We start from the raw sequence: 12,390 nt of genomic DNA, 5'->3' as shown, positions 1-12,390 counted from the left end.
ACCCGTGGGCAGGAAGGAGCTGCTCTGGGGTTGTAAAGAGTGGCTCCTTATATAGTATGAAGTTGGGGAAAGTAACATCAAAAGGGAGATCTCCAGAGGGACTTGGGTACACTAAAAAGGACTCCTAAGATGCCTGAGGCCTTGCTGTTGTCTAGCTAAGGTTGTTTTCCCTGTAGTAAGACATTAACGTTAGGACGGTCAGGGTGTTCCTGGAGAAATGTTCTACCCTGTATTTGCCTCAAGTGTTTGTCAATGGGCAGCAGGTTAGGAAATTTAATTTTACCTGCTATTTCCTTCTCGCCTGTGTTCCCCGCATCACTATGGAAGGGGGATGTTGGGGCTCCAGGAAACTGAGTCTACGGGTTTCTGGAGATAAGGCTACTGATAAGGTCGCCTTTTTCTTGTAATTTACTAAGATATTTGCACACTGATGGAGACTCCTGGCCCACATGACTGTAGTCTCTATCAGTTAACCGTTTGTCTCCTTTCATTCGCCCTTGGGCAGCCAGCAGTACCTGAGGAGTATCTCACACATCCCACCTTGGAGGGAGTCTGTGCTAGCTTGTATCTGGCCCTCAGCCTGCCTTATGCCCCCTCATCACTGGGAAGGCAGGGGCAGCTCCAATTTAAGTACGATCCTGGACCGACCCTTCTATCCCAGTACCCCCACCCATTTTTTTTTTTTTCTTAAGGGAATGGATTTGAACATATTCTTTTCTCTTTTCTAGGGGGTTACTTCACTTGATAGAAAACAAAGAGTTTCCATTTCACCGTGTAGTTTGCTTTTCAGAAAACAGGTAGAAATTAATTCCTTTAATTTACTTTGAAAAAAATTATTAATCCCCCCCCCTCCCCACCCCCACCCCGTCGAGGTAGTCGTGGCATCCCAAGGCTTTGCCAGGTTCGGGAATGACAGCAGGGAAGAGTTGAGGGAGCCCTGGGATCCAGCCATGTAGGTTTCAGTTCTGGCCGGCCACTCATTAATGGTCTCTGAGGCTCAGGGAAGGTGCACTTGACAGCATGACCCTTGTTGATTTGTCCAGACTGGAGATCCTACACAAAGCACTGGGCGCATCGTACTGGTAGATGGTCCGTAATAATAAATGCACTTACTGTGTTTGGGAACTGGAAACTTGGTGTGTGGGGGGAGGAGAGGAGTAGAAAGAAAGAAAGAAATGAAGGAAATCCTCATTTGCGGGACAGTTAGGTCTGGGATTGGGCTTCTAGGCTTGTTTAGGAATCCCACTTGAGAACTGCTGAGTCATCACAGCCTTGGGAAGATGCGCGTTTCGTGAGAACTGAGGACGCTCCAGGGAAAGACCTTGCGTTGTTTTGTGCGGTTGTGTAAATGTCCACGTCACTTTGATTCATTCTTGACAATATTGCCAAATTGCTTTTCGTGGTAAAATGAGGGGAAAAGAGGTCAAAACTGCATTTTGTTGAAGAGTGTCCCTGAGGCCGGAGGAGGGAGACACGATTGAACAAAAGCTGCTTCTCCGGGGGCCCTTTATCTCCCCAGCCTGCTGTCTGTGCTGTTCTTATCAGCAGTTTCCTGTGAGGCTCTAGTTTTATCATCTGGAAGGATTTCTGACAAGCAAGGGTTTGCCCAGCCGATGACGAGCGGTTTGGTGCTTTTTCGTGTATGTCTGTTTTTCTAAATTTTGATGTGAATCATTCTAAACAGCTGTCAAAGTCTTGTCTACAACCGTGGAGATTGAAGAATATGCAGACAAGACACAACGGTGGGGATGGGGAGGATATGGCCAGACCCCAGGCCTCAGCTGTGGCCCCCACCACCAGCATTACAAAGCCCCCAAACCATTGCTGTAACGACTCACAGACTGTACCTTCGTCAGAGTCCGTTTTTAAAAAAAAATTTTTTTTAATGTTTATTTCTGAGACACAGACAGAGTATGAGTGGGGGAGGGGCAGAGAGAGAGGGAGACAGAATCAGAAGCAGGCTCCAGGCTCTGAGCTGTCAGCACAGAGCCCGACACGGGGTTCGAACTCACAAACCTTGAGATCATGACCTGAGCCGAAGTCGGTCACTCACCCGACTGAGCCACCCAGGCGCCCCCATCAGATTCAGTTTTGACACCTAAGTCTAAGATTTACAGCAGCATGAATTGACAATAACCTTACTCTTTTATTTATTTATTTACTTATTTATTTATTTACTTATTTAAGTTTATTTAAGTTTATTTATTTATTTAGAGAGAGCGAGAATCCCAAGCAGGCTCTGTGCTGTCAGCACAGAGCCTGACCTGGGGTTTGATCTCATAGTTCATGAGCCATGAGACCTGAGCCGAAATCAAGAGTTGGACACTTAACCAATTGAGCCACCCAGGTGCCCCAATAACCATTACTCTTTTAAAAGAAAATTACACAGCTTGCCAAAATCAGTGATAATCATCTTAGGTTCTCAAGAGCTGTGGGTTTTATATGAATCATTTGATGTGGGATGTCTGGCCTTCCCTGATACATAGAAAATCTGGAAACTGTAGAAAGGGGCCAAAGAAGAAGAAGGGGAAGGGAAAGGGGAAGAGCTGCGAGCTCCCTTCCCCCCACCCCGTTCGGTAGCTCTTTGAGCTTTCTCTATGCTAGGCCATTGTAGTGACTTGTTTTTATGTCGGTCACCTGCGAACCATTTGAGGCCAGAGATCTGTCCCATCCTTCTGTGTGTCTGCTCCAGGCTTGGTATCACATCTGGCTCAAAGCAATCAGTGCCGGAGGGGGTTCCTTCCTCCTTGATGAGGAGAAAGAGCACAAGCTTTGAAGTCAGGCCTTGATTCAAATATTCACTCTCTGTATTAGTTTTCTGTTGCCGCAGAGCAAATAACCACAAGCATCCCCAATTTATTAGCTCACAGTTGTGTAGGAGGAAGACTGGATGGCTGTGTTCAGGCGGGCTCAGCTAGCTTTCCTGCTTGGGGTCACCGGGCCGAGAAAGTCAAGGTGTTAGCAAGGCTGGCCTCTTACCTGGAAGCTTCAGTAAGAAGCCACGTCCACGTGCATTCAGGTTACTGGCAGAAGCCAGTTCCTTAACAGCTATAGGTCTGAGGCTCCCTTTTCCTTGCTGGTCGGCCAGGGGCTACTCTCTGTCCCAGAGGCCCCCTGCGTCCCTTGTCACCTGGCCATCCATCGTCAAAGTCTGCATGGAGCCCTTTTCACACTTGGGCCTGTCCCTTCCTCTCTGCCACCTTGAACCCTTGAAAGGTTTTGACTGAGAAATAAGGCAAGGGTAGTAAGTGCCTACACAGTGCTTGGTGAGGGTTAATTCTTTTTCATCCTTCTCTTGTTAAGCCAATTTCATTTGAAATCTGTCTTGTCTAATTCAGATTAGCAGAATTGTAAAGGGCCTTCTTTATCTGAAGTTCTTATCATTCTAAAAAGTTGTCATGATTCATCATTCTTCTGTGCAGAGAAATAAAAAGAAACAGGCAGGCACCATGCCCTCATCGTAACTTTTCTGGGTTTTTTTCTTCCTCCCCCACCCTGGCCCTGAAGCTTTTGGTCTACCTCAGCTGCTGTCTCTGGTAGCACTGGGGGTGGGGGTAAGAGCTGGCTGCCCGTGTCCTCTGACAAGTGGAGGCTTCTGGGAGGCGGACCCGCCAGCACCTGGCCCCTGCCACTCAGCAGGGGAGCCCAGCCCTGGCCACGGGGAGGATGAAGAGGGCTCCAGGGCTGGCCTGACTGCTCACCGGCTCTCTGCCGGTCTTTTCTGTGCTTTCTCAGGAGATCCTCAACGAGCTCACACTGGATGCCCTGCTGGACATGAACGAGGTCAAGGTGAAGGAGACGCTGCGGCGCTACGGGGCCAACGCCGAGGAGTGTGGCCGCCTGCAGTACGCCCTCGCCTGCCTGCGGAAAGTGACAGGTCTGGGTAGGTAGGACCGGCCTCCCCGGTGCTAAGGCCAGCCCCGTCGGCTCCCTGTCCCTCTGCCTGGGCTTGAACGCCAGCCTTCCCTCCCCAGGCCTGTCCTGGTTCCCTGGGGCCCCTGCCTTTGCTGAGGCCAGTGATGGGGGTGGGGCAAGCGTGGCCCAGGGTTTCTGAGGCAACTTGGAAAGGCCAGACAGAGAGTGTGTGCTTGGCCTGACCTGAGATAGAGGGTTTGCATCCCTCCTGCTCAGCCTAGTATGAACCAGGGAAGCTTTTGCACATCGTTAGAGACCCCACACTGGTCCACTGGGTGAGCCCTGTGCGATTTTCCCTCTTCTGAGCACGTCTGTTGGGCTCGGAACCCCCAGTGGCTCCCTGCATTCCAGCCCCCTCGGCACCCCGAGCTCACCCCCAGCCTGCCCCCTGCCTTCTCCTGCCCCCATTGGCTGAGGGGCTGTGTGCTCAGATGAGAGAAACTATGGTGTTTCAGCTGTGAGTGTAGACGTGGCCACTCCAGGCAAAGTGGGTAATCCTGGTATTACGATGAGTTCCTTGAGAGTTATTTGCGGGCTTTCTAAATCTTGCCTTGGAAACAACTTCAAACACTGTGACTTAACATGCTCACTACCACACCAGTAAGGCTTTAAAGTGAGCCTAATGAATGGAATTAGCCCCGTTTCTAATTGTCGGAGCCACCTGTCTTATTTCTGGCTCCCTGAGGCTCAAGGAAGGTACTGAAGTTTATATTCTGCTTGATTTTTCTTTTCCCCCCAGAGGGGATTGGGCTTGATTTCTGTCTCGGCCCCATTATACCGAGTCCTCCTCTGACACAGAGCCTAGCGTGGAGAGCTTCGCTCGGTTCAGAAGACCTCCACGTACCAGGCCTCCCAGCACGTGCCAAAGAATAAACGTGAGAGAGACGTAGCCTGCGTTCGCGTCCCCACTCACAGAGGGGACTGAGCCCAGAGAAGGCAAAAGCTTAGCCACGGACACACAGCAGTCGGTGGCAGAGCCAGAATTCCAGCCTCAGTCTTTGTTGGCAGCAGGGTTGTTTCCGCGTTGCGGAAATGTAGAACAACTTGGTACCTAAGCTGGGACCGTGGGGTGACTCGTCAGCCTTCCCTCCCTGTGCCCAAATGGTAAAGAACTGTGGAGGCGCCAACCGTTGAGGGATGGTGACCCATTTGTATTAGGAAGGTTCCTGTCTGCCCGTCCTGGGTGCCAAGATAGGGAGACCACTGACTCATCAGGCACTAAATTTATTAAGTCAGGCACTTGACGTGTGTGTGGCGACACCCTTCTCAGCGGTGGTGGTAAGTGCCTATTGTAGCTAGACCCTCGGAAGCATTGGGTGAATTGTCCAGGGTCCCACAGCTGGCACGCGGCAGGGCTGGGCTTCGAACTCGGGTTTCTTCCTCAGAGGGTGCTTTTTCTACCATGCCCTGGAGGAGGCCTATGGGGAGGAGGGGGTCTTTTCCGTGTCCTTCTCGTCTGGTTTCAGCTGTGGTACCCCTACGTCCCCAAGAGGGTCCTGGCCACACCTCACCCCAGTGGGTCTGCCCAGTGGTGGCCAAACCTCCAGGGAATCTTCTGGGGCCTAGGTGGATACCACAATTGCCCAGTGTCTCAGATCATGCGATCAGTCTTGATTGCACCTAGAGCAGTCTAGCTGCCATAAAGGTGGACTGTGGATTCTGCCTGCCTGGGCTCAGCACTCTTAGAATCCGTGGGACCTTGGTCTGTTTCTTAACCCCACCGTGCCTCAGTTTCCTCATCTGTACAATGGAGGTAATAACAACATTCTCTCATAGCGTTGTGAGGAGGAACTGAGTTAAGGTCGAGTGCTTAGACCAGAGCCTGGCATATATTAGTGTTCTTTTCAGTATTAGGCTTGAGGAGTCCTAGAAAATGTTGAAGCCACTTGCCTTGTGGTCACTGGTCTTAAGAAAGGTGAGTGAAGGATGGTTCTCTGTGCCAGAGAGTCCTTCTCAAGAGCCGCTGCTGGTTAACTGGCGTTGGCATGCATATCAAGACCCATTTGCCATCCCTGAGCTGGCCCAAAGCAGCGGTGATTAAAAATGGGTAAATTAGGACCACCTGGATGGCTTAGTCAGTTGAGCATCCAACTCCTACTTGCGGCTCAGGTCATGATCCCAGGGTCATGGGATCAAGCCCCATGTCGGGCTCCATGCCGAGCATGCAGCCTGCTTAAGATTCTCTCTTTCTTTTCCTCTGTTCCTCTCCCCCCACCCCCTCTCTCTTTCACATTAAAAAAAAGAAAAAGGGCGGTGATGTCTGGGTGGCTCAGTCAGTTGAACATCAGACTTTGGCTCCGGTCATGATCTTGCGGTCTCTGAGTTCCAGCCCCGCATCAGGCTTGCTGTTCTCAGCCAGTCTGTGCAGGGCCCACTTCGGATCCTCTGTCTCCCTCTCTCTGCCCCTACCCCGCTCCCGCTCTCTCTCAAAAAATAAGTTAAAAAGTTAAAAAAAAATTATTTAAAAAATGGCAAACTGAAGAATTTGGGGCTTGTTTCCTTGGGTGGCGGACTTGGCCATTTTTTTCATCCCTTCAGTGACAGGCATGCCAGCGCCTCCCATAGGCCACTGTGTAAGTTACAGTGTAAGTCCTGACTACGGTTCTCCGGGAGCAAACACAAGGAGCACACAGGCCGAGTATCTCACTCTGCCGAGTTGATTCATGAAGAGAAAGTCACCATGTAGTGAGGTAGGAGGAAGGGTCCTTGAAGACGAAGGGAATGTATAAGAAACCCTGAGAGTCTCGAAGGTCACTTCCCTCCACAGATAAATGGCCGCGTGGGCTTGGGCACCTCTGATGACCGAGAGCTCTTTACCTCACAAGGCTGGGCCGGATTTGTAGGTTATTCAGAATGGACGGCCTCGTGGGAGGAGGCCTAGTGCTGCGGTCGGGACCGAGGGCTGCCTGACCTCGGCAGTGCGTGTGGCCTCTCTGAATCTCCGCGGCCTCACGTGGCCCTGCCTGAGTCAGGGTACAAAGCACAAAGTAGAATAACTCCAGTGTGGAAGTTCATTTTGTCTGGAGTCAAAATCTGCCTTCCTGTACTTTCCACTCACTGGAGGCAGGTGTCTTTTCCTTCCCCGCAGCAGGGTGTCTGATTTCATGGGCTCCTTTCTCTCTGCCCCCAACCCTCTGGAGTCTCCTCATCCCCTGTAAGCACAAACTTAGAGTCCTTAGCGAGCCCTCCGAGACCCCTCCTGAGCTGGCCCCGGGGGGGGACTGACCCTCCGACCTCATCTCTTGCTTCTCCCTGGCTTGTCCTGACCTCTCAAGGCACAGGGAACTCTGTAGTTCCCAGAAGGTGCCGTGTGTTCCCTGCCTTTGCACGTGCTGTTCCCTCTGCCCAGTACACCTGCTTCACCTTCTTCTCTAGCTGGCTCAGCCCAGGCTCCTCCTCCTCCTCTGGGAAGCCCTCCGGGCTGTTTAGGGTTCTCCTCCTCATATTCCCTCAGTGCCCAGACAGCTCTGTCTCAGCACACTGCTGTCCCCCTCTTTGGACCCCTCAAGCACAGTGAATGTCTTTTTCATGCCTTGACGTCCAGCATGTGCTTGAACGAACAGACAGACTGTGCCATTGAGCTGGAACTGCACAGAGCCCCAAGGTCTCCGGGGCCAACTGTGTGGGCGGCCAAAAGGACAGCCTCTCAGAAAGAAGTGGCTATTGACCCTTTCCTCATTGGATCTCTTTCCCAGCAAATTCCCAGGGAAGATTACTATTGAAGGTTGGGACACCCCTTTCCTGATGTTGGAATTTTTTTTTCTTTAAAAAATTTTTTGATGTTTAGTATTTTATTTTTGAGAGAGAGACAGAGTGTGAGCTATGGAGGGGCAGAGAGAGAGGGAGACACAGAATGTGAACCAGACTCCGGGTTCTGAGCTGTCAGCACAGGGCCCAACTCAGGGCTCGAACTCACGGACTGTGACATCATGACCTGAGCCGAAATTGGACGCTTAATCAACTAAGCCACCCAGGCGCCCCTGAATTTACTTGACATGGAGTTATCCCTTTCCCACATCCCAGCTTCCCCTTCCTGACTCTTAAAGATCAGTTACCACTTCCCTCTCTGAGGTCACCCATTTTTGGGTTGGGTGTCCTGGCTTACTCCCCACAGACTGGCCAGCAAGAACCCTGGACAAGCCATTCTCTCTCTGGGCCTCATTTCCCCTCTATAAAATGGGGACAGTGACATCTGTGCTGGTGCCCTTGAGTCACAGATAACACGGGCAATGACACGTGTGCATGAGAAGGCCTTTACGAAGGCTGGTAGCTGAAGCCTTCTGGTAAGGAACTGTGCAGCATTGGACAAGGTGTTACTCTCTCTGGGCCCCGGCCACCTCACCTGTAAATCTCTCTAGCTCCAGTCATCTGTGACTCGACTTCTTGGCCCACAGGAGGGGAGCACAAAGATGACTCAGGCTGGAGTTCATTGGACGCCCGGCGGGAAAGTGGCTCGGGGCCTTCCGCGGACGCCCTCCCGCCAGCCGGCCCGCCCTGGCCCCCAGGGAGCACCCAGCTGGGCAGAATGGGCAGCGGTGCCCAGGGCCCACGCTCCGTCTCCGTGTCGGCTCTGCCCACCTCGGACTCCCCGACCCCAGGCCCCTGCGAGGGCCTCGCGGACACCTGTATCCCCCTGCACGCCAGCGGCCGGCTGACCCCCCGCGCCCTGCACAGCTTCATCACCCCGCCGACCACGCCCCAGCTGCGAAGGCACACCAAGCTGAAGCCACCGCGGACGCCGCCCCCGCCCAGCCGCAAGGTCTTTCAGCTGCTGCCCAGCTTCCCCACGCTCACCCGGAGCAAGTCCCATGAGTCTCAGCTGGGGAACCGCATTGACGAGGTCTCCCCAATGAGGTGAGTGTTCCTGCCAGGCTGGGGCTCAGTTTGCCAGTTCTGCCTACGGCTTTCTTGTTACAAAGGTAACACAGGCTTTATTTTAAAAGGACAAATAAAGTCAACATGGAAGCGTGCAAAGTCCACTCTCCGGGCTACGTTAACAGTGGGGACTGAATCCTGCTAGGTTCCTTCTGGATATGGACGGACACACACACACACACACACACACACGGTGCCATGTATCAGTCAGGATAGACCGGGTTATGCTGCAGTAACAAATAGCCCCTAGCTCTGTACATCTTAAAACAACAAAGATTTCTTTCTTGCTTATGCTACCTGTCCATCATGGGTTGGCCTCATTCTAGATCCCAGGCTGACAGAACAGCCACTTTCTGGGTCATTGTCAGGAACGTTCCACTAGGGCAGAGGAAGAAAGAATTTTACACGTTAAACACTAACAGTTAAATGCTCTTTTCCTACAAGTTCCACTCACCATTTGTGACCCTACTCAAACAAAGCAACCAAGCAATGTCAATTCTCCCATGTGCCCAGATGGAGAGAACTAGAATATCTGGCTGAAATCTCTGATGATTATCAAATACTATGTGCTCTGTTCTATAACCTAGTTTTTTTTTAACTTGTTATCTTTGAGAATGTCATGTTCCCACATCTTAAAGTACTTTACTCTTTCTGTAAAACATTTTCTTAATTTATATGCTTAAATAGGTACTAAGTGTCACGTGGTCCAAGATGCAGACACTTTGTAGCACATGTTGTTTGTCACTGTAGGGTAGACAGTGTGAAGTTACCCCACCATTTTTCCTTGGCCACCCCCATTCCCCTTTCAGAGCTAACCAGGTTATCGCTTTTGTGTATACCTATAGTTATTCAAGCTACCTCATCTTTTTAACTTTTTCGTATCATTTCATTGTATAGTTTAACTCCTCCCCTCCTGAAGGACGACCTTCAGGTCATTGTCAGTTTGGCTATTACAAAAATTGCCCTTGTCAGTGTACCCTTGTGGGCGGGGCAGAGGGGAAGGAGGGAGCTTTCTCTGGGTGCCTCCTACCTTCCCGTACCTCTGAGTCCAGGCTTTTTTTCCTGACATGTGCTCTCCTTTTCTGGTCTTGGGTGGGCCGGCTCCCCCTGTCCAGTGAAGGCTGTCTTGGGTCCCTTAATGGGATGGGCCCCGGACATCTCTGATGGTTTTGAGTATGTCACCCAAGGAGAAGAATGCATGCTGTGACCCACCCAGACACCCCCGGTCAGCCCATCCTGCTGGGGCCTGGTCCCCTGCCCCCTCCCCAGAAGGGACTGCAGCCTTCCGCCCCTTCTGGATCCTCTTCTCCCAAAGAGCCCAGTATGATTACCATGCGGACACACGGAAGTGGGTCATCAGAGGGCATCTCGGTGGGTAAACCCAGTGCATCTGTGTCTCATTTTCCCCCGAGAGGAGCATCCGGAGGGCTCTGGGCACAGAACGGAGCCTCAGGCAGATGGCGCCACTCACATCCCATAGCCGGTGAGCTGGGCGTCACCCTGGGATTCTGAGTCGAGTCCACACAGGGCCACTAGAACTAGCACTGTGGACGCTCAGCGAAGCCCAGAGGGCGGCCCGGGTGGCCTGCGTCTTCCCCAGCTTTCTTTGTCGCTGGGCCAGCGGCAGCCCCCGGGACGAGCTTGCTCAGGACACGTTCCACCTGGCCCTCCTTGGGGACCCCTTTCTGTTCTCCTCGCCCTCCTACTCCAGCCACTTCCCCTTCTCCTGCCTTGACCCTGAGCACCCCTCCCTGCAGGGCTCTGGACACCCGGGGTGTCCCCGCTTGCGGGAGGTGATCTCAGAGACCGTGAGCCTGTTTCCTCAGTTGTGAAACGGAGCACACCATACGGTGCTGCGGGGCTGGCGAGGCGTAGATAAGCTGATAGACAAGAGCGTGCAGCGTGGGAGCCCAGGAGTGACTTCTGTGCCCACAGGGGGGCCCAGGGAGGGCACTTCTAGCCCTTCCCATCGAGGAACCGTGCCCATAGTCTGACCCCATGCCCCAGGGGCTCAATGTCCTTACCTGAGGACGTTGCCCGCTCCCTCCCGGTGAGTGACGTTCTGGGGAACACACTGAGCCAGCACGGTGACATCATCCCACTTTTTCTCTTTTTTGTCTCCTGCAGGTTTGGTAAGAGTGATTCATTTTCGTCCCCTCTGCCACCCGGGAGTCGTGTTTGTGCTGCTGTCTCCGTCAGGGGTGGATTTCTTTGACCCTCTCTCAGTCCAGTCAGCCTTTCCACCACCCAGAAGCAGAGGTGCTGGGAACCACCCCAGGAAATAGCTCTAGGACAGGTGGCCTTAGGATGTCGCAAGGTGGTCTCAGCCCAGCCAGGAGCTGCTCTCTGCGAAGCAGGGACCTTGACGTTGCCATGGGCTGTGGGCAGTTCCTCCTCAGGCCCCATCTGCACCCTGCCATCCCCACAGGTGACCTCTGGCAGGGAGCCTTGTCTGCTGAGCCGCTTTGGTAGCCCAGAGGGACACTCCATCTGTCTGGTAGCAAGTGGATGTTAGCCGTCCTCAGAACCCAGCTGATGTCAGGGGACCCCCCACTTTGGGAGAGGAATAACCCCAGGGGCAATAATGTGGCTTGGCTCTGAATGCAGCCCCGAGAGATTGGGGGGTGCGGATAGAAATGCCCCTTTGGGAGGGGAGGAAGAAGCCCGGGCAGCCCCAGATCATTTTTCCTGCCCCTCCACCAGCAGGGTGGGAGCAGGTCCTTGCACATGGCTGTGCTGTAGGGCTTCTCTCCTGAGTCAGAGCAGAGGGCACCAGCCATGCCTCCGGAGTCTTTTAATTGGCGCAGTGGAAATGCAGAGACGTCTGGGTCTTGCCTGAGCAAAATAGCAGCTTACTTTCGTCCTGAGCTGGCGAAGCAGAGTGATGAAGCTGTCAGCAGGGCCTTAGTGATGAGGCAGTGGTAGCAGGCCACAGCTACACCAAGATGAAGCTGGCCGCGGGACCACCAGGGAGGCATGGGGTGAGCAAGGAGTGAGGCCCCTTCCCCAGGGCACGGGTGCAGACTTCAGGGCCCCTCCCGGAACCTTGGAGGAGAATCCAGCCCCTGCATCCCTAGGGCAGCCTGGTCCTGTCATCCTCCTGGCTGCTGTTGTAGTGCAGGGACTGCGGCAGGGAGACTGCCTGCCCAGCTTGCCAGAGGCAGAGCAGGGTCTTCAGGGTGAGTATTTTGTCTGGATCAGGGGCGGTCGATGCCTAGCTCGTGTGCTGTCTCCCCTCCCTCCTATCCTACGACCGCAGCTCATTACAAGTCGGTCATGGGTTGTGTTCAGACATACATGGTTGAAATCTCATTTTTCCATAGTCTGTTTCTCTTAGGTTGGCGGCCTAACCCCTGTTAGACCCATATGCTTTGATGGCCTTGGCTGCTCACAGTGAAGGGGGTCCCAGAAGGGAGTTGGGACAAGTCAGCCTCAGGGCAGGTGTGCCAGAGAGAGCCCTGAGGGGTGTGATGGTGGGTTCTTGAATCATCAGGGAGCAGGAAAGGGCTTTTTGGTCCTGATCAAACTCCCCTTGGTGTGGGAGGAGGAGGTGTGTGCCGGGCCAGCACATGGGGACAGGGGATGCAGGGATGTTGCTGA

General features: G+C 53.1%; 1 protein-coding gene across 1 annotated transcript in view; it reads left to right on the top strand.

The window, feature by feature from the left end:
- KSR1 (kinase suppressor of ras 1) overlaps positions 1-12,390 on the top strand; it is a 161,769-nt gene that overhangs the window by 110,357 nt on the left and 39,022 nt on the right. The window contains exons 3-5 of the mRNA XM_053892770.1: positions 3,736-3,883; positions 8,310-8,769; positions 10,918-10,922. Coding sequence (XP_053748745.1) covers positions 3,736-3,883; positions 8,310-8,769; positions 10,918-10,922 — 613 coding nt within the window. The remainder of the gene's footprint in view (positions 1-3,735; positions 3,884-8,309; positions 8,770-10,917; positions 10,923-12,390) is intronic.

This window comes from Panthera pardus, unplaced genomic scaffold (genome assembly GCF_024362965.1).
Source record: "Panthera pardus isolate Hobbes unplaced genomic scaffold, ASM2436296v1 HiC_scaffold_3, whole genome shotgun sequence".
Lineage (NCBI taxonomy): Eukaryota > Metazoa > Chordata > Mammalia > Carnivora > Felidae > Panthera > Panthera pardus.
This window is presented reverse-complemented; position numbering and strand designations above follow the sequence as displayed.